At 46.6% G+C, this 23,251-nt stretch overlaps 1 protein-coding gene across 2 annotated transcripts in view; it reads left to right on the top strand.

Moving 5' to 3' along the window:
- The window catches only part of FAM120A (family with sequence similarity 120 member A), a 405,119-nt gene that overhangs the window by 209,555 nt on the left and 172,313 nt on the right, over positions 1 to 23,251 (top strand). For both annotated transcript variants that reach the window (XM_069206413.1, XM_069206412.1), the window contains exon 11: positions 21,460 to 21,709. In XM_069206413.1, the coding sequence (XP_069062514.1) occupies positions 21,460 to 21,709 (250 nt within the window). The remainder of the gene's footprint in view (positions 1 to 21,459; positions 21,710 to 23,251) is intronic.

The raw sequence follows: 23,251 nt of genomic DNA, 5'->3' as shown, positions 1-23,251 counted from the left end.
GGTGTGTAAGGATACTGCTTGAAGAAAAATCTCCGGATGCAGTCTGACGCCTGGGGGAAATTCTAAGGTTAGTGTAAAGAAATGGCTCCCTGTTGCAGTTACCCCCCCACTTTTTGCCTGATACTGATGCTGACTTGACTGAGAAGTGTGCTGGGACCCTGCTAACCAGGCCCCAACACCAGTGTTCTTTCACCTAAAATGTACCATTGTCTCCACAATTGGCACAACCCTGGCACCCAGGTAAGTCCCTTGTAACTGGTACCCCTGGTACCAAGGGCCCTGATGCCAGGGAAGGTCTCTAAGGGCTGCAGCATGACTTATGCCACCCTAGGGACCCCTCACTCAGCACAGACACACTGCTTGCCAGCTTGTGTGTGCTGGTGGGGAGAAAATGACTAAGTCGACATGGCACTCCCCTCAGGGTGCCATGCCAACCTCACACTGCCTGTGGCATAGGTAAGTCACCCCTCTAGCAGGCCTTACAGCCCTAAGGCAGGGTGCACTATACCACAGGTGAGGGCATATCTGCATGAGCACTATGCCCCTACAGTGTCTAAGCAAAACCTTAGACCTTGTAAGTGCAGGGTAGCCATAAGAGTATATGGTCTGGGAGTCTGTCCAAAAACGAACTCCACAGTTCCATAATGGCTACACTGAATACTGGAAAGTTTAGTATCAAACTTCTCAGAATAATAAACCCACACTGATGCCAGTGTTGGATTTATTAAAAAATGCACACTGAGGGCATCTTAGAGATGCCCCCTGTATTTTACCCAATTGTTCAGTGCAGGACTGACTGGTCTCTGCCAGCCTGCTGCTGAGAGACGAGTTTCTGACCCCATGCGGTGAGAGCCTTTGTGCTCTCTGAGGACAGAAACAAAGCCTGCTCTGGGTGGAGGTGCTTCACACCTCCCCCCTGCAGGAACTGTAACACCTAGCAGTGAGCTTCAAAGGCTCAAGCTTCGTGTTACAATGCCCCAGGGCACTCCAGCTAGTGGAGATGCCCACCCCCTGGACCCAGCCTCCACTTTTGGCGGCAAGTCCAGGAGAGATAATGAGAAAAACAAGGAGGAGTCACTGGCCAGTCAGGACAGCCCCTAAGGTGTCCTGAGCTGAGGTGACTCTGACTTTTAGAAATCCTCCTTCTTGTAGAAGGAGGATTCCCCCAATAGGGATAGGAATGTGACCCCCTCCCCTTGGGAGGAGGCACAAAGAGGGTGTACCCACCCTCAGGGCTAGTAGCCATTGGCTACTAACCCCCCAGACCTAAACACGCCCTTAAATTTAGTATTTAAGGGCTTCCCTGAACCTAAGAATTTAGATTCCTGCAACTTACCGAAGAAGAAGACTGCTGAGCTGAAAACCCCTGCAGAAGAAGTAAGAAGACACCAACTGCTTTGGCCCCAGTCCTACCGGCCTGTCTCCTGCCTTCTAAAGAAACCTGCTCCAGCGACGCTTTCTCCAGGACCAGCGACCCATGAATCCTCAGAGGACTGCCCTGCTTCTAAGAGACCAAGAAACTCCAGAGAACAGCGGCCCTGTTCAACAAAGACTGCAACTTTGTATCCAGAGGAGCAGTTTTAAAGACCCCTGCAATCCCCGCAAAATGCGTGAGACTTGCAACACTGCTCCCGGCGACCCCGACTCGACTGGTGGAGAAACAACACCTCAGGGAGGACCCTCCGGCGACTCCGAGACTGTGAGTAACCAAAGTTGTCCCCCCTGAGCCCCCACAGCGACGCCTGCAGAGGGAATCCCGAGGCTCCCCCTGACCGCGACTGCCTGACTCTAAAATCCCGACGGCTGGAAAAGACCTGCACCCGCAGCCCCCAGCACCTGAAGGATCGGAACTTCAGTGCAGGAGTGACCCCCAGGAGGCCCTCTCCCTTGCCCAGGTGGTGGCCACCCCGAGGAGCCCCCCCCTTGCCTGCCTGCACCGCTGAAGAGACCTCTTGGTCTCCCATTGATTTACATTGCAAACCCGACGCTTGTTTGCACACTGCACCCGGCCGCCCCCGCGCTGCTGAGGGTGTACTTTTTGTGTGGACTTGTGTCCCCCCCCCCGGTGCCCTACAAAACCCCCCTGGTCTGCCCTCCGAAGACGCGGGTACTTACCTGCTGGCAGACTGGAACCGGGGCACCCCCTTCTCTTCATTGAAGCCTATGCGTTTTGGGCACCACTTTGAACTCTGCACCTGACTGGCCCTGAGCTACTGGTGTGGTGACTTTGGGGTTGCTCTGAACCCCCAACGGTGGGCTACCTTGGACCCCAATCTTAACCCCGTAGGTGGTTTACTTGCCTGCAAAACCTAACAATACTTTACCTCCCCCAGGAACTGTGAAAATTGCACTGTGTCCACTTTTAAAACAGCTATTTGTGTTTTATGTGAAAAGTATATATGCTACTGTAATTATTCAAAGTTCCTAAAGTACTTACCTGCAATACCTTTCAAATGAGATATTACATGTAGAATTTGAACCTGTGGTTCTTAAAATAAACTAAGAAAATATATGGTTCGATGGCATCTGTCGCTGTAGATACGCATGTTCTGCAATAGCTCGCCATCTGGTGTTGGGCCGGAGTGTTACAAGTTGTTTTTCTTCGAAGAAGTCTTTCGAGTCACGGGACCGAGTGACTCCTCCTTTTGTCTCCATTGCGCATGGGCGTCGACTCCATCCTCGATTGTTTTTTTTCCGCCATCGGGTTCGGACGTGTTCCTGTCGCTCCGAGTTTCGGAACAGAAAAAATAGTTAATTTCGGAAGATTTTCGTCGGTATTGTTGCGTTCGGGATCGGCGTACTTACATTCAACACCGCATCGAAGATCGAAGAGCTCCGGTGCCCTTCGGGGTAGTTTTTCGATCCTCCGTCGGGGCCTGGTCGGCCCGACCGCGTGCTGAGGAACGCCGATGGAACGGACCCCTTTCCGTTTCTGCCCCAAATGCCACAATAAATACCCCTACACAGACCAACACTTGGTCTGCAACCTGTGCCTGTCACCTGAGCACAGCGAAGACACCTGCGAGGCCTGTCGTGCGTTCCGGTCCCGAAAAACACTCCGAGACCGTCGAGCCAGAAGACTTCAAATGGCGTCCGCACCGACAGCCCGACGGGAGTTCGAGGAACAGGAAGAGGAAGGTACCTTCTCGATCCAAGACTCAGACTCCGAAGGATTCGACGATACACAAACCGTGAGTAAGACGTCGAAAACCACACAAAGAAACATTTACAAGGCCCAGGGGACGCCACTGCCACCAGGCCATGGCTCAACCCATAAAATCGGTGACCGACCGTCGGCACCGAAAAAGGCCCAAACGGTGCCGAGATCGTCCGACTCCGGTCGAGACACCGGCACGCAGCCTTCTCGGGACCGAGAAAGTGCTGGAGACAAGCCTCGACACCGAGATGCCGGTGTGGACACGGCTCGACGCCGAGACAGCGGCACCGAAACAGATCGACGCCGAGAGGTTTCGGCCCCGAAAAGGAAAAAAGTCACCTCGGAGCCGAAAAAACACGCAGACAAAGTTTCGATGCCGAAACAAACTGCAAGCGACCCAGCTTCAGGCTCTTATACAGAAGAGCACTCGCTAACCTCCCAAATGCAGAAGCATAGGTTTGAGGAAGAGCTACAAGCAACTGATGCGGACCATACGCAAAAGCGTATCTTCATTCAGCAGGGGACAGGGAAAATAAGCACCCTTCCCCCCATTAGGAGAAAGAGAAGGTTGGAGTTCCAGACGGAACAAGCACCACAACCAAAAGTGGTGAAAAGAGTTACACCACCACCCTCTCCTCCGCCCGTGATTAACGTTTCACCAGCACAAACGCCATCACACTCCCCAGCTCACACCACCATGAGCCAGGGTGACCAAGACCAGGACGCATGGGACCTATACGACGCCCCAGTGTCAGATAACAGCCCAGAGGCATACCCTACAAAACCATCTCCACCAGAAGACAGCACCGCGTACTCTCAGGTGGTGGCTAGAGCAGCACAATTTCACAACGTAAGCCTCCACTCAGAACAGGTCGAGGATGATTTCTTGTTCAACACACTCTCCTCCACCCACAGCTCCTACCAAAGCCTGCCTATGCTCCCTGGTATGCTCCGGCACGCAAAAGACATATTTAAGGACCCGGTCAAAAGTAGGGCAATCACACCAAGGGTGGAAAAAAAGTATAAGCCGCCTCCTACGGACCCGGCTTTCATCACAACACAGCTGCCACCAGACTCTGTTGTTGTAGGAGCAGCTAGAAAAAGGGCCAACTCTCACACATCTGGAGATGCACCACCCCCAGATAAAGAAAGCCGCAAGTTTGATGCAGCTGGTAAGAGAGTCGCAGCACAAGCTGCAAACCAGTGGCGCATCGCGAACTCCCAGGCACTACTTGCGCGCTATGACAGAGCCCACTGGGACGAGATGCAACATCTCATTGAACATCTGCCCAAAGACTTCCAAAATAGGGCAAAACAATTGGTTGAGGAGGGACAGGCCATCTCCAACAACCAGATCCGCTCCTCCATGGACGCTGCAGATACAGCTGCACGGACAATTAATACATCTATAACTATCAGAAGGCATGCATGGCTCCGAACGTCTGGATTTAAACCAGAGATTCAACAAGCAGTTCTCAATATGCCTTTTAATGAAAAAGAACTGTTCGGTCCAGAAGTGGACACAGCAATTGAGAAACTCAAAAAAGATACGGACACTGCCAAAGCCATGGGCGCACTCTACTCCCCGCAGAGCAGAGGGAATTACAGCTCATTCCGTAAAACGCCCTTTCGAGGGGGGTTTCGGGGTCAAAGCACACAAGCCAGCACCTCACAAGCCACACCGTCCAGTTACCAAGGACAGTATAGAGGAGGTTTTCGGGGACAATATAGAGGAGGGCAATTCCCTAGAAATAGAGGAAGATTCCAAAGCCCCAAAACCCCTACTACTAAACAGTGACTCACATGTCACTCACCCCCTCCACACAACACCAGTGGGGGGACGAATAGGTCATTATTACAGAGCATGGGAGAAAATCACTACAGACACTTGGGTTCTAGCAATTATCCAACATGGTTACTGCATAGAATTTCTACAGTTCCCTCCAAACATACCACCAAAAGCACAAAATTTAACAACACACCATTCCAATCTCCTAGAGATAGAAGTGCAGGCACTATTGCAAAAGAATGCAATCGAATTAGTGCCAAACACACAAATAAACACAGGAGTTTACTCACTGTACTTTCTGATACCAAAGAAGGACAAAACACTGAGACCAATCCTAGACCTCAGAGTAGTCAACACTTTCATCAAATCAGACCACTTCCACATGGTCACACTACAAGAAGTATTGCCATTGCTAAAGCTGCACGACTACATGGCAACTTTAGACCTCAAGGATGCTTATTTCCATATACCAATACACCCATCGCACAGGAAATACCTAAGGTTTGTATTCAAAGGAATACATTACCAATTCAAGGTACTGCCTTTCGGATTAACAACCGCACCAAGAGTCTTTACCAAATGTCTAGCGGTAGTCGCTGCACACATCAGAAGACAGCAAATACATGTCTTCCCATATCTAGACGACTGGCTAATCAAGGCCCATTCGTTAATAGAGTGCTCAAATCACACGAATCATATCATACAAACCCTCTTCAAACTAGGGTTCACCGTCAATTTCACAAAATCCAAAATTCTGCCACGCAAGGTACAACAATACCTGGGAGCCATAATAGACACATCAAAAGGAGTAGCCACTCCAAGTCCACAAAGAATTCAAAATTTCAACACCCTCATACAACGCATGTATCCAACACAAAAGATACAAGCAAAGATGGTATTACAACTCCTAGGCATGATGTCATCATGCATAGCCATTGTCCCAAACGCAAGACTGCACATGAGGCCCTTGCAACAATGCCTAGCATCACAGTGGTCTCAAGCACAGGGTCACCTTCTAGATCTGGTGTTAATAGACCGCCAAACTTACCTCTCGCTTCTGTGGTGGAACAACATAAATTTAAACAAGGGGCGGCCTTTCCAAGACCCAGTGCCACAATACGTAATAACAACAGATGCTTCCATGACAGGGTGGGGAGCACACCTCGATCAACACAGCATACAAGGACAATGGAACGTACATCAAACAAAACTGCATATCAATCACCTAGAACTTCTTGCAGTTTTTCAAGCACTAAAAGCTTTCCAACCAATAATAGTTCACAAATACATTCTCGTCAAAACAGACAACATGACAACAATGTATTATCTAAACAAGCAGGGAGGGACGCACTCCACGCAGTTAAGCCTGTTAGCACAAAAAATTTGGCATTGGGCAATTCACAACCAAATTCGCCTAATTGCACAGTTTATACCAGGGATACAAAATCAACTCGCAGACAATCTCTCTCGAGATCACCAACAGGTCCACGAATGGGAAATTCACCCCCAAATACTGAACACTTATTTCAAACTCTGGGGAACACCTCAGATAGACTTGTTTGCGACAAGGGAGAACGCAAAATGCCAAAACTTCGCATCCAGATACCCACACAAACAATCCCAAGGCAATGCCCTATGGATGAACTGGTCAGGGATATTTGCTTACGCTTTTCCTCCTCTCCCTCTCCTTCCTTACCTGGTAAACAAACTCAGTCAAAGCAAACTCAAACTCATATTGATAGCACCAACTTGGGCAAGGCAACCCTGGTACACAACGCTGCTAGACCTATCAGTGGTACCCTGCATCAAATTGCCCAACAGGCCAGATCTGTTGACACAGCACAACCAAAAGATCAGACACCCAGATCCAGCATCGCTGAATCTAGCAATCTGGCTCCTGAAATCCTAGAATTCGGGCACTTACAACTTACCCAAGAATGTATGGAAGTCATAAAACAAGCAAGAAGGCCATCCACCAGGCACTGCTATGCAAGTAAATGGAAGAGGTTTGTTTGCTACTGCCATATTAATCAAATACAACCATTACACACAACTCCAGAACATGTAGTGGGTTACTTGCTTCACTTACAAAAATCTAACCTAGCTTTCTCTTCCATTAAGATTCACCTTGCAGCAATATCTGCATACCTGCAGACTACCTATTCAACTTCCCTATATAAAATACCAGTCATTAAAGCATTCATGGAGGGCCTTAGGAGAATTATACCACCAAGAACACTACCTGTTCCTTCATGGAACCTAAATGTTGTCCTAACTAGACTTATGGGTCCACCTTTTGAACCCATGCACTCCTGCGACATACAGTTCCTAACCTGGAAGGTGGCATTTCTCATCGCCATTACTTCCCTGAGAAGAGTAAGCGAGATTCAGGCGTTTACTATACAGGAACCTTTTATACAACTACACAAAAATAAAGTCGTCCTAAGGACCAATCCTAAATTTTTGCCAAAGGTTATTTCACCGTTCCATCTAAATCAAACAGTGGAACTTCCGGTGTTCTTTCCACAGCCAGATACCGTAGCTGAAAGGGCACTACATACATTAGATGTCAAAAGAGCATTAATGTATTACATTGACAGAACAAAGAACATCAGAAAGACTAAACAACTCTTTATTGCATTTCAAAAACCTCATGCAGGAAACCCAATTTCAAAACAAGGTATAGCCAGATGGATAGTTAAATGCATCCAAATCTGCTACCTTAAAGCTAAACGACAGCTGCCCATTACACCAAGGGCACACTCAACCAGAAAGAAAGGTGCTACCATGGCCTTTCTAGGAAACATCCCAATGCAAGAAATATGTAAGGCAGCCACATGGTCTACGCCTCACACATTCACCAAGCACTACTGTGTAGACGTGTTATCCGCACAACAAGCCACAGTAGGTCAAGCTGTATTAAGAACATTATTTCAGACTACTTCCACTCCTACAGGCTGATCCACCGCTTTTGGGGAAATAACTGCTTACTAGTCTATTGCAGAACATGCGTATCTACAGCGACAGATGCCATCGAACTGAAAATGTCACTTACCCAGTGTACATCTGTTCGTGGCATCAGTCGCAGTAGATTCGCATGTGCCCACCCGCCTCCCCGGGAGCCTGTAGCAGTTTGGAAGTTACCTTCAATTATTTATATATGTATCATCTCAACCTTAAATAAGTGCATACTTAGTCACTCCATTGCATGGGCACTATTACTACAATTCAACTCCTACCTCACCCTCTGCGGGGAAAAACAATCGAGGATGGAGTCGACGCCCATGCGCAATGGAGACAAAAGGAGGAGTCACTCGGTCCCGTGACTCGAAAGACTTCTTCGAAGAAAAACAACTTGTAACACTCCGGCCCAACACCAGATGGCGAGCTATTGCAGAACATGCGAATCTACTGCGACTGATGCCACGAACAGATGTACACTGGGTAAGTGACATTTTCATTCGATGGCATCTGTCGCTGTAGATACACATGGTATGCATGAGCTCGCCATCTGGTGTTGGGTCGGAGTGTTACAAGTTGTTTTTCTTCGAAGAAGTGTTTTCGAGTCACGGGACCGAGTGACTCCACCTTCTGTGCTCATTGCGCATGGGCGTCGACTCCATCTTCGATTGTTTTCTTTCCGCCATCGGGTTCGGACGTGTTCCTGTCGCTCCGAGTTTCGGAACGGAAAGTTAGCTGAAGACGGAAGATTTTCGACGGTATCGTTGCGATCCGGTTAGAGATAGACACATACGACGACGCGTTCAACATCGAAGCGCCTCGGTGCCCTTCGGGGTAGATTTCGGCACCCCGTCGGGGCCTAGTCGGCCCGACCGCGTGGAGGACAACGCCGATGGATCGGACCCCGTTTCGATTCTGCCCCGAATGCCACAACAAATATCCTTATACGGACCTACACTCGGTCTGTAATCTGTGCCTGTCACCCGAGCACAGCGAAGAATCCTGTGAGGCCTGTCGGGCGTTCCGGTCCCGAAAAACTCTGCGCGACCGTCGAGCGAGAAGACTCCAGATGGCGTCCACGCCAAAAGAGCGTCCACAGTTCGAGACAGAAGAGGAACAGGAGGAATCCTTTTCCATCCAGGATTCAGACTCCGACGAGCTACACTCTACAAGAACTGTGAGTAAGACGTCGAGATCAAACCTTAAAAAAGGAAAGAAGGCCCAGGGGACGCCACTGCCAACCGGCCATGGCTCCACCCAAATTCTCGGTGACCAACAATCGGCACCGAAAAAGGCCCATTCAGTGTCGAGATCGTCCGACTTCGGTCGAGACACCGGCACGCAGCCTCCTCGGGACCGAGAGAGTGCTAAACAGAAGCATCGACACCGAGAGTTCGGTGTCGACACCGATCGACGCCGAGACAGTGGCGCCGAAGAACATAGAGGCCAAGAATTTTCGGCACAGAAAAAGAGGAAGGTTACCTCGGAGCCGAAAAAACAATCGACAGGGCTTTCGGAGCCGAAAAAAGCGACATCAGACCCTGTTTCTGGCTCCTATACCGAAGAGCATTCTATGTCTTCTCAAATGAAGAAACATAGATTTGAACAAGAACTGCAATCCACTGACGTGGATCACACGCAAAAGCGTATCTTTATTCAGCAGGGGACTGGGAAGATCAGTACCCTCCCACCTGTCAAACGAAAGAGAACGCTTCAGTTTACTCCTCAGCAACAAACAACACAAAAGGTAACACCTCCTCCCTCGCCTCCACCTGTAACTCCGGCTTCGCCAACTTACACCCCGTCACATTCGCCAGCTCACACCGCCATGAGCCACGACGACCAAGATCAGGATGCGTGGGACTTGTACGACGCACCAGTGTCTGATAACAGCCCAGACACATACCCAACTAGGCCATCACCACCGGAAGACAGCACAGCCTACTCGCAAGTGGTGGCTAGAGCAGCTCTATTCCATAATGTGGAACTACACTCGGAACAAGTAGAGGATGATTTTTTATTTAACACCCTCTCCTCAACCCACAGCTCCTACCAAAGCCTGCCGATGCTCCCAGGCATGCTACGCCATGCAAAGGACATTTTCAAGGAGCCAGTTAAAAGTAGGGCAGTGACGCCTAGGGTGGACAAAAAGTATAAGGCGCCTCCTACGGACCCTGTCTTCATCACCTCTCAGCTGCCACCAGACTCTGTGGTGGTAGGGGCTGCCAGGAAACGGGCAAACTCACACACTTCTGGGGATGCACCTCCCCCAGATAAAGAAAGTAGGAAGTTCGATGCAGCCGGGAAGAGGGTTGCTGTCCAAGCAGCAAACCAGTGGCGCATCGCAAATTCACAAGCGCTGCTAGCGCGATACGACAGAGCCCACTGGGATGAGATGCAGCATCTCATTGAACATCTCCCAAAAGATCTGCAAAAAAGAGCAAAACAGGTTGTTGAGGAGGGTCAAAACATTTCCAACAATCAAATACGCTCCTCCATGGATGCAGCAGACACGGCCGCAAGAACCATTAATACGTCGGTTACCATCCGTAGGCACGCATGGCTCAGAACGTCTGGATTCAAGCCAGAAATTCAACAGGCAGTGCTTAACATGCCAGTAAACGAGAAACTTCTGTTCGGTCCGGAGGTCGACACAGCTATAGAAAAGCTCAAGAAGGACACTGACACTGCCAAGGCCATGGGCGCACTCTACTCCCCGCAGAGCAGAGGATCTTATAACACCTTCCGCAAAACACCTTTTAGAGGAGGGTTTCGGGGTCAGGCCACACAAGCTAGCACCTCACAGTCCGCACCGCCCACCTACCAGGGACAGTACAGGGGAGGTTTTCGGGGCCAGTATAGAGGGGGGCAATTCCCTAGGAATAGGGGAAGATTTCAAAGCCCCAAAACCACTACCAACAAGCAGTGACTCACATGTCACACACCCCTCCCACACAACACCAGTGGGGGGGAGGATACGTCAATATTACGAAGCATGGGACAAAATAACTACAGACACATGGGTCCTAGCAATTATCCAGCATGGTTATTGCATAGAATTCCTGCAATTCCCTCCAGACATACCACCAAAATCACAAAATTTAACAAAATACCATTCACAGCTTCTAGAGATAGAAGTTCAAGCACTACTGCAAAAAAATGCAATAGAATTAGTACCAAGCACACAAATAAACACAGGAGTTTATTCACTGTACTTCTTGATACCAAAAAAGGACGAAACACTGAGACCAATTCTAGACCTCAGAGTAGTAAACACATTCATCAAATCAGACCACTTTCACATGGTCACACTACAAGAAGTGTTACCATTGCTCAAAAAACACGACTACATGACAACCCTAGACCTCAAGGACGCATATTTCCATATACCAATACATCAATCACACAGGAAATATCTAAGGTTTGTATTCAAAGGAATACATTACCAATTCAAAGTATTGCCTTTTGGTTTAACAACCGCTCCAAGAGTATTCACAAAATGCCTAGCAGTAGTCGCTGCACACATCAGAAGGCAGCAAATACATGTGTTCCCGTATCTAGACGACTGGCTAATCAAAACCAGTTCGCTCACACAATGCTCAAACCACACAAATCAAGTCATACAAACCCTCTACAAACTAGGGTTCACCGTCAACTTTGCAAAATCAAACATTCTGCCAAGCAAAGTACAGCAATATCTAGGAGCCATAATAGACACGACAAAAGGAGTAGCAACGCCAACTCCACAAAGGATCCACAATTTCAACAGGGTCATTCAACACATGTCTCCAAACAAAACAATACAAGCAAGAACAATACTACAGCTCCTAGGCATGATGTCCTCATGCATAGCCATTGTCCCAAACGCAAGACTGCACATGAGGCCCTTACAACAGTGCCTAGCCTCACAGTGGTCTCAAGCACAGGGTCACCTTCTAGATCTGGTGTTGCTAGACCGCCAAACTTACCTCTCGCTTCTATGGTGGAACAGTATAAATTTAAACATAGGGCGGCCTTTCCAAGACCCAGTGCCACAGTACGTAATAACAACAGATGCTTCCATGACAGGGTGGGGAGCACATCTCAATCAACACAACATAAGAGGACAATGGAACATACATCAAACAAAACTGCATATAAATCATCTAGAATTATTAGCAGTTTTTCAAGCACTAAAAGCTTTCCAACCAATCATAACCCACAAATACATCCTTGTCAAAACAGACAACATGACAACGATGTATTATCTAAACAAACAAGGAGGAACACATTCAACGCAGTTAAGCTTGTTAGCTCAAAAAATATGGAAGTGGGCAATCCACCATCAGATTGGTCTAATAGCACAGTTTATTCCGGGGATCCAGAATCAGCTGGCAGACAATCTCTCTCGAGATCACCAGCAAGTCCACGAATGGGAAATCCACCCACAGATTCTGTACACCTACTTCACACTCTGGGGAACACCACAAATAGACTTATTTGCAACAAAAGAGAACGCAAAATGCCAAAACTTCGCGTCCAGATACCCACACAAGCAATCACAAGGCAATGCCCTATGGATGAACTGGTCAGGAATATTTGCTTACGCTTTTCCTCCTCTCCCTCTCCTTCCTTACCTAGTAAACAAATTGAGTCAAAACAAACTCAAACTCATTTTAATAGCACCAACTTGGGCAAGACAACCCTGGTACACAACACTGCTAGATCTGTCTGTAGTACCACACATCAAACTGCCCAACAAACCAGATCTGTTAACGCAACACAACCAACAGATCAGACACCCGGACCCAGCATCGCTGAATCTAGCAATCTGGCTCCTGAAATCCTAGAATTCGGACACTTACAACTTAGCCAAGAGTGTATGGAAGTCATAAAGCAGGCCAGAAGGCCATCCACTAGACACTGCTACGCAAGTAAGTGGAAAAGATTTGTTTGGTACTGCCATCATAATCAGATACAACCGCTAGATGCAACTCCAAAACATATAGTAAATTACTTGCTCCATTTACAAAAAGCAAAGCTAGCCTTCTCTTCTATTAAAATACACCTTGCAGCAATATCTGCATACCTGCAAACTACCTATTCAACTTCCTTGTATAGGATACCAGTTATCAAAGCATTTATAGAAGGGCTTAAAAGAATTATACCACCAAGAACACCACCTGTTCCTTCATGGAACCTAAACGTGGTTCTAACAAGACTCATGGGCCCACCTTTCGAACCCATGCACTCTTGCGGAATACAATTCCTAACCTGGAAAGTTGCCTTTCTCATCGCCATTACATCTCTAAGAAGAGTAAGTGAAATTCAAGCGTTCACAACACAAGAGCCTTTTATACAAATACATAAAAATAAGGTCGTCCTACGACCTAATCCAAAATTTTTACCAAAAGTTATTTCACCATTCCATCTAAATCAAACGGTAGAACTACCAGTATTTTTCCCACAGCCAGATTCTGTGGCTGAAAGAGCACTACATACATTAGATGTCAAAAGAGCATTAATGTACTACATTGACAGAACAAAGAACATCAGAAAAACTAAACAGCTATTTATTGCATTCCAAAAACCTCATGCAGGTAACCCAATATCAAAACAAGGTATAGCCAGATGGATAGTTAAATGCATCCAAATCTGCTACCTTAAAGCAAAAAGACAACTGCCCATTACTCCCAGGGCACATTCAACAAGGAAAAAAGGTGCTTCAATGGCCTTTTTAGGAAACATCCCAATGCAGGAAATATGTAAGGCAGCCACTTGGTCTACGCCTCACACATTCACCAAACACTACTGTATAGATGTGCTATCCGCACAACAAGCTACAGTAGGTCAAGCTGTATTAAGAACTCTATTTCAGACAACTTCTACTCCTACAGGCTAAACCACCGCTTATGGGGAACTAACTGCTTACTAGTCTATGCATACCATGTGTATCTACAGCGACAGATGCCATCGAACTGAAAATGTCACTTACCCAGTGTACATCTGTTCGTGGCATCAGTCGCTGAGATTCACATGGACCCACCCACCTCCCCGGAAGCCTGTAGCAGTTCAGAAGTTACCTTCAATTTTGTACATTTGTATATATTACTTAATCCTTTAATAGGTACATACTTACATTTTTCATTGCGCGGGCACTATTACTATAGTACAACTCCTACCTCACCCTCTGCGGGGAAAACAATCGAAGATGGAGTCGACGCCCATGCGCAATGAGCACAGAAGGTGGAGTCACTCGGTCCCGTGACTCGAAAACACTTCTTCGAAGAAAAACAACTTGTAACACTCCGACCCAACACCAGATGGCGAGCTCATGCATACCATGTGAATCTCAGCGACTGATGCCACGAACAGATGTACACTGGGTAAGTGACATTTTCATTTTCTATAACAAAACCTATTGGCCTGGAATTGTCTCTGAGTGTGTGTTCCTCATTTATTGCCTGTGTATATGTACAACAAATGCTTAACGCTACTCCTTTGATAAGCCTACTGCTCGACCACACTACCACAAAATAGAGCATTAGTATTATCTCTTTTTGCCACTATCTTACCTCTAAGGGGAACCCTTGGACTCTGTGCATACTATTCCTTACTTTGAATAGTGCATGCAGAGCCAACTTCCTACAGTTAAGAATCTACAACTAGAACATGTCTCTACTGATAGATTGTTACCAAAGATAAGTAACTTGTTCTTTTGTACTACGTCCAGTGCTATAAATGATCAACCACTGGTACTGCAGGACACTTGCATAGAAATGAATGGCGGTAGGGACGTACTAAAAAAGCGTCCGTTACTACAAAAGTGTAGTTTGTGAAAAGCACTCAGTAGTAAGTTTTGTAGTTGTACTACAAAGTGCAGTTTGGAATCAAGCTCTTAGTAGTTAACTGCCCAAATCCGCTTTTCAGCTTTGACCTTTTTTCTTGCCATCAATTGGGCCGCTCCTACGAACTTAATGGTATTTTTATTTAATACTTGCTGTGTGCTTAAGTGGTCTCGGTCACCTTTAATACAGGACTGGTGGATTTGCTGTGCTATGCTTGCTCTAACCATATGACTGGCTGTCAAGCGAGTGTGTAAGAATTTTTGAGGGGGTTACACCAATACTGTATTAGTTGGTCTACTCTGTCATCTTTTTCTTCACAAACACCCTGTTTTTTGCTACATTATTGTTTTAGATTTGAAGCCCCTTAAATTAAAACTTAACACTGAAGTCATCATCTGCGAAGAGAACAGTGGTGACAGATGTGTACGATACCAGTTCACAGAAATTCAATTGCAAATGTATCTTTCTTTACAGGATTTAGAGAGCTCTAAATAAACCTTTTCTACATCACTTCACACTATTGTTTGTGATTCTTTTTCATGTTTTTACTTCCTCAGATTAAATTTGGATTAGATGATATGCATGTTCCTTAAAACACTTTTTTTTTTCTTTCACTGAATTTCTCTGTATTGGATAACCTTGTCAGTTTACACTTGTGAAGGAAAAAGTACAATCCACAATTTTGTAACTTTTGTGCTTCCACTTTAGTTAGCCCACAATTTTTATTTCTCTTCCTAGCTCCTTCAAAAAGCTATGGGCATGTGTTGCTGGAGTCCAGTTACTTATTCAAATGTATTCTGGTTATATATTACCCAGATGTAGGAAGTTGGCTCTGTATGCACTATTTCAAAGTAAGGAATAGTATGCACAGAGTCCAAGGGTTCCCCTTAGAGGTAAGATAGTGGCAAAAAGAGGTAATACTAATGCTCTATTTTGTGGTAGTGTGGTCGAGCAGTAGGCTTATCAAAGGAGTAGTGTTAAGCATTTGTTGTACATACACACAGGCAATAAATGAGGAACACACACTAAGAGACAATTCCAGGCCAATAGGTTTTTGTATAGAAAAATATATTTTCTTAGTTTATTTTAAGAACCACAGGTTCAAATTCTACATGTAATACTTTGCATGAAAGGTATTGCAGGTAAGTACTTTAGGAACTTTGAATAATCACAATAGCATATATACTTTTCAAATAAAACACATATAGCTATTTTAAAACTAGACACAGTGCAATTTTCACAGTTCCTAGGGGAGGTAAGTAATTGTTAGTTTTTGCAGGTAAGTAAACCACCTACGGGGTTCAAGTTTGGGTCCAAGGTAGCCCACCGTTGGGGGTTCAGAGCAACCCCAAAGTCACCACACCAGCAGCTCAGGGCCGGTCAGGTGCAGAGTTCAGAGTGGTGCCCAAAACGCATAGGCTTCAATGAAGAAGGGGGTGCCCCGGTTCCAGTCTGCCAGCAGGTAAGTACCCGCGTCTTCGGAGGGCAGACCAGGGGGGTTTTGTAGGGCACCGGGGGGGGACACCAGTCCACACAGAAAGTACACCCTCAGCAGCGCGGGGGCGTCTGGTGCAGTGTGCAAACAAGCGTCGGGTTTGTAATAGGAATCAATGGGAGACCAAGGGGTCTCTTCAGCGATGCAGGCAAAGGGGGGGGGGGCTCCTCAGGGTAGCCACCACCTGGGCAAGGGAGAGGGCCTCCTGGGGGTCACTCCTGCACTGGAGTACCGATCCTTCAGGTCCTGGGGGCTGCGGGTGCAGGGTCTTTTCCAGGCGTCGGGATCTGGGAATCAGACAGTCGCGGTCAGGGGGAGCCTCGGGATTCCCTCTGCAGGCGTCGCTGTGGGGCCTCAGGGGGGACAACTGTGGTTACTCAGTCTCGGAGTCGCCGGGGAGTCCTCCCTGCAGTGTTGTTTCTCCACAAGTCGAGCCAGGGGCGTCGGGTGCAGAGTTGCAAGTCTCACGCTTCCGGCGGGAAATGCTGTTGTCTTTAAGTTGCTTCTTTGGAAACAAAGTTGCAGTCTTGGATGAACAGGGCCACTGTTCTCTGGAGTTTCTTGGTCCTTTTAGAGCAGGGCAGTCCTCTGAGGATTCAGAGGTCGCTGGTCCTGGGGAAAGCGTCGCTGGAGCAGTTTTCTTCCGAAGGGGGGAGACAGGCCGGTAGAGCTGGGGCCAAGGCAGTTGGTGTCTCCGTCTTCTCTGCATGGTTTTTCAGCTCAGCAGTCCTCTTCTTCTTAGGTTGCAGGAATCTGAGTTCCTAGGTTCAGGGGAGCCCCTAAATACAGTCTTTAGGGGTGTGTTTAGGTCAGGGAGGGCAGTAGCCAATGGCTACTAGCCCTGAGGGTGGCTACACCCTCTTTGTGCCTCCTCCCAGGGGGAGGGGGGGGGGGTCACATTCCTATCCCTATTGGGGGGATCCTCCATCTGCAAGATGGAGGGTTCCTAAAAGTCAGTCTCACTTCAGCTCAGGTTGCCTTAGGGGCAGTCCTGACTGGCCAGTGACTCCTCCTTGTTTTTCTCATTATCTCCTCCGGCCTTGCTGCCAAAAGTGGGGCCGTGGCCGGAGGGGGCGGGCAACTCCACTAGCTGGAATGCCCTGTGGTGCTGTAACAAAGGGGGTGAGCCAGGTGTTACAGCTCCTGCCTGGGGGAGGTGATAGCATCTTCACCCAGTGCAGGCTTTGTTACTGGCCACAGAGTGACAAAGGCACTCTCCCCATGTGGCCAGCAACATATCTCGAGTGTGGCAGGCTGCTAAAACCAGTCAGCCTACACAGGTAGTTGGTTAAGGATTCAGGGGGCACCTCTAAGGTTCCCTTTGGGGTATATTTTACAATAAACTGTACACTGGCATCAGTGTGCATTTATTGTTCTGAGAAGTTTGATACCAAACTTCCCAGTTTTCAGTGTAGCCATTATGGTTCTGTGGAGTTCGTGTTTGACAGACTCCCAGACCATATACTCTTATGGCTACCCTGCACTTACAATGTCTAAGGTTTGGCTTAGACACTGTAGGGGCACAGTGCTCATGCACTGGTGCCCTCACCTATGGTATAGTGCACCCTGCCTTAGGTCTGTAAGGCCTGCTAGAGGGGTGACTTATCTATACTGCATAGGCAGTGTGAGGTTGGCATGGCACCCTGAGGGGAGTGCCATGTCGACTTACTCGTTTTGTCCTCACCAGTACACACAAGCTGACAAGCAGTGTGTCTGTGCTGAGTGAGGGGTCCCCAGGGTGGCATAAGATATGCTGCAGCCCCTAGAGACCTTCCCTGGCATCAGGGCCCTTGGTACCAGGGGTACCAGTTACAAGGGACTTACCTGGATGCCAGGGTGTGCCAATTGTGAAAACAAAAGTACAGGTTAGGGAAAGAACACTGGTGCTGGGGCCTGGTTAGCAGGCCTCAGCACACTTTCAATTCAAAACATAGCATCAGCAAAGGCAAAAAGTCAGGGGGTAACCATGCCAAGGAGGCATTTCCTTACACCAGAGAAATGTGCAAAATAAAATAAGCAACCAATTAGAATCTTGAACTAGCCTTGAAACATCCTTAACATGTTTTGAGTGCTGCTGACGTACCATTGACACCATGAAAATCTTTCACCATATTGTCCTGTGTATTGAGGTGGAATAAGTGTTGCATCTGGGGTCCAGTGATGCAGGTTTAACAGACAGAATTACCTTTTTTGGTCAGAATATGGTCTCCAGTTTGGTTCTTAAAAGCACATTTGACTGCTTTAACTGAAAATCATAAGTATCCCTTTGAAACATCTATTATCACGATCACACCTGAACTAATGACTTCTTTTAAGCTCTTGGGGTCCTCCCTTCTTTCTGCTACCGCCTCCACCTCTCCCCACCACACACAGAAACCCACACACGCTCTTTCCTTTGACATTTAAATATTGTGCTATCTTGGTTAATGGGGATTTCCCTTGGTGCACATGCACAAGACCGATACATATCAACTGTCTCAGAAGGTCTTCATTAGTTGCTATCACCATAGATTAGAGGGTTGTAGGAAGTCAGCTCTGTATATACTGTCTCAAAGTGAGAGATAGTGTGTACAGAGTCCAAGGGTTCCCCTTAGAGGTTGATTGTGGTAAAATTGGATAATACTAATGCTCTATTTTGTGGTAGTGTGGTCGAACAGTAGGCTTACCAGAGGGTAGTGTTAAGCATTTGTTGTACACACACAGGTAATAAATGAGAACATACACTCAAAGACTTAACTCCAGGCCAATAGGTTTTTATATAGAAAAATATTTTCTTTATTTTAAAACCACAAGATTCCGAATTTAGGTAAGTACATAAATTGTAAGGTACTTCACACAGGTAAGTATGGAACTTTGAATTAAAACAGTAATGTACACAGTTTTGGCAAAAATGGCACTAAGCTATTTTAAAAGTGGACACTGCAAAAATCAACAGTTCCTGGGTGAGGTAAGTATTGGTTAGTTTCTCAGTTAACTAAAGCACTTACAAGTTCAGTCTCCTGGGCATAGGCAGCCCACCGAAGGGGTTTCAACTCAACCCCAAACACCCAGCACTAGCAACACAAGGCCGGTCAGGTGCAGAGGTCAAAATAGGGCCCAAATAACATAGGCACCTATGGAGAACACGGGTGCTTTGGTTCCAGTCTGCTAGCTCATAAGTCTCGGGGAGCAGACCAGGGGGGTTTTGTAGCTCACTGGGGGGGGGGGCAAACAGACACACAAAATATACGCTCAGCGGCACAGGGGCGGCCGGGTGCAGTGTGCAAAGTAGGTATTGGGTTGTAGATAGGACTCAGTGGAGAGACCCGGGGGTTCACTGGTGATGCAGGCAGGGCACAGGGTGGCTTCTTGGGCCAGCCACTGACTTGGCTAGGATGAGGGCTGCCTGCTGGTCACTCCTGCACTTGTAGTTGGCTCCTCTCGGTCCTTGGGCTGTGGGTGCAGTGCTTCTTCCATGCATCGGGTTCCTTTGTTACCGGGCAGTCGAGGTCAGGGTGAGCGTCTGGATTCTCTCTACAGGCGTCGCTGTGGGGGTGCAGGGAGATCGACTAAGGGTGTCCACGTTGTTGGAGTCGCCTGTGGGGACTCTGGTGTTGGTTCTTCTGGACATGAGCTAGGGGCGTCGGGTGCAGAGTGTGAAGACTCACGCTTCCGGAGTGAGGCTGGAGTCTTCTTTAAAGATGGTTTCTTTGTTGCAGTTTTGGACAGAGCCGCTGTCCTCAGGAGTTTCTTGGTCCTTTAGGTGCAGGTCAGTCCTCTGAGTCCTCAGAGGTCGCTGGTCCCACTGGATGCGTTGCTGTGCAGGTTCTCTGAGTGGAGACCGGCCGGTAGTGCTGGGGCCAAGTCAGTTGTCGTCTTTGTCATCTTTGCAGGGCTTTCAGGTCCGCAGTCCTTCTTTCTTCAGGTTGCAGGAATCTGAGTTACTGGGTTCAGGGTCACCCCTAAATACTCAATTTAGGGGTGTGTTTAGGTCTGGGGGGCAGTAGCCAATGGCTACTGTCCTTGAGGCAGGCTACACCCTCTTTGTGCCTCCTCCCTGTGGGGAGGGGGGCACATCCCTAATCCTATTGGGGGGAATCCTCCAAAGCAAGATGGAGGATTTCCTAAGGCATGGGTCACCTCAGTTCAGGACACCTTAAGTGCTATCCTGGCTGGAGGGTGGCGACTTTGTTTTTCTCATTATCTCCTCCGGACTGCCGCCAAAAGTGGGAGATGTGTCCGGGGGACAGGCATCTCCACACTTGCTTTAAGGAATTGACCTTGTTTTCCCCTCAAAGTTAAGCTTGGATTTCAGATTAAGAAAGCAACTATCCAAAACCAAATGTACCGACATAATAGGCCACTACACAATAAACATGAAGAGCATTGTGACAAGCTGAAGGACATATGGATGTTGAGATCTTTTTCTTAATGCTAGAGGAGGCCAAGCTTTCTTGGCCGCTGCCGACTATCTAAAGGTTTATTGATAGTTTACTACATTAATACCCGATAACGAAATGCCTGCAGACCAGGCAGATTTCTTTTATCCATTGCAGGACGTTAATATTAATCACGGTTATAGATTTTTTAAAATTATGTATTTCACTGAAAAACATCCATTGCTTCATTGATTTAGCAACTCATGCTTTGCAATGTGAGGTAATTTGCAGTGGTATTTCAAATGAAATGGAACCAACTTAGTCATCCTCATGAATTAAGAAAGCTAGAGGGTTGTAACTAGTGCATGCACACTCCCAAGACTCGCTAAAGTCCTGCTCAGAATAAAAAGCTCAGCCATCCTTTTGCTCAAATGGATTGAAAGCCAGGATACAACACTGAAGTTAGGAAAGGAGAAAGGAAGTAAAGTCTGTTTCACAGTTGGTACAGTGTACAGCATGCGATTCCATAATGAGTTTTCAGAATGTTACAAGAGTGAAATTGGAAAGGACACTTTGGTAAATGTGTTGGAAATGCTGACCTTAGAAACTGGAACAATAAAATACTGTGAAGCAGCTGGTTTTTGTAACTTATGACTTTTGTCTAACTGACCTCTTCTAATGCCCCTCAGTTTTGATTCCCACCCCTTTTACTATTATGATTTGGTCTGCATTGTTTAACAGCACGATCTAAAATATTTCTCAGTGAGAATTATCTGCAAATTACTTGTGTACCAGTTACCAAATATGATCAGCTTGAATCTCTTTAGAATGGTTTTTGTTCAGCACCCACACAATGAATTTGATTTTTGTAGATTATCCAGTCATCATTAAAGAGTGGGCAGCTTATAAAGGAAAATCGCCCCAGACTCCGGAACTTGTTGAAGCTCTTGCATTCCGGGAGTGGACCTGCCCAAACCTTAAAAAGTTGTGGCTGGGGAAAGCTGTGGAAGATAAGAACAGAAGAATGAGAGCTTTCCTGGCCTGCATGAGATCAGACACACCAGCAATGGTTAACCCAGCAAATGTACCCACCCACCTCATGGTTCTCTGTTGCGTATTACGGTGAGTGTTGTCCTGCAATGTTTAATAATGATACTGAGTAAGGAGTGATGTGTCCTACTGTTGGGTATGATCTGCAGAAGTCGTTAAATTCAAATTGTATACACATATCCAGTTCATGTATACTTCTCTTTAATTGTATTTGTGTTAACTTTACTTTCTTTTGAAAGAAAATAGCCCATCCTTATGTTGAACAAATTAGGTTAATTAGTTTATCTCCCAGGACTTCAAAGCGGGCAGGCAGATATTACATTGACAGTTGCAAATAAAGAGTTATATGACGTGTTACAAGACAATTTCCAAGATTAGGGGTTTCCTCAAATAGAGCTGTTTGCTACAAGACAGAATGGCATAATGCCAAAGCTTCGTATTGAAAGTGTGGGAACCAGTCTTGAGAGGCAATGTCCTTTTGGTGAACTTGTTCAGTAGATTTCTCTGTGCTTTTCCACCACTTCTCCTGACTTCATCAGCACTAAGTTGAAACACTGCAAAGTGAAGATGACACTAATTGTGCTGTAATTACCGAGTCTGTAGTTCTTTCCGGTGATGCTTCATCTATTGATAAGGCCAAACACAATTGCTGTAAAGACTGAATCAGTAGTCAAAAAGGAAGGACATATCCTTTATTCTAACAAACAGGCATTGAATTTGGCTGGATGGCTCCAAAGGTCATGCAATATTGACATCTACATTTACCTCAGGGATGTATGAACAGTCTTGGGGAAAAAAAGTCAAGCATCCTACAGTTTCAAGTGGAAGCAATTTTGTAACTGGTATGTACGAAATCATGATCCCATTTGCTGCCAGAAAAAGATAATTTCTTATCCTCTGCAGTTAACAAATTTAAAATTGCAGTATTTTTCTAAAAAAAAATATCTGATTGACATTGTCTACTGCAAAGACCCCAACCAAAGATCCTGCTTCATGATCCCAGTGGTAAAAATGTTTTGAAGGAATAGAGAAGACTTTGTCTTCGATGGCAGCCTTTTCCTCTGTGGGAACATAACTTAGTCCTTATGGAAGATGGCATTCATAGTAGGGACTACAGCTTGAAGGATTAGTGAGTTCTCTGCTTTATGTACAGTAGACAGCTATTGTTTGTCAGCACAATAGAGTGGTGTTGATTGAGATGAGAACCCAGCCTAACATTTTTCCTAAAGTTCTCTGGCTTCTGCTTTATTCAGCCAGTTTTGCTGCCAGTGTTCCTTAGTAACCACTGGACCCCTTCAGAGAGAGCTCTACATTCACTAGACTGTACAACAGTGTTGAAATGTTCTTTAGAACAAACTAAATATAACCACTTATTTGTCAACTATTGACCTCTCTGTACAGGAAAGGTGCCCACTAAGCAAACGATTACCAGATGGAAAGTGCTTTACATGGTATATTGGTACCAATACTCTTATGGTGCTTCCTGATTAATCAAAAGAAAACAAACACAAATGATTGACGGAATGCAGATTGATCAAAGAGGCACTGCTGGAGGAAAACCAGATACTGCTGGTTGGTTGAAAAAAAAAAAGGAAATCTGTAAAGTCGCCAATT

This window comes from Pleurodeles waltl, chromosome 9 (genome assembly GCF_031143425.1).
Source record: "Pleurodeles waltl isolate 20211129_DDA chromosome 9, aPleWal1.hap1.20221129, whole genome shotgun sequence".
Taxonomy (NCBI): Eukaryota; Metazoa; Chordata; class Amphibia; order Caudata; family Salamandridae; genus Pleurodeles; species Pleurodeles waltl.
This window is presented reverse-complemented; position numbering and strand designations above follow the sequence as displayed.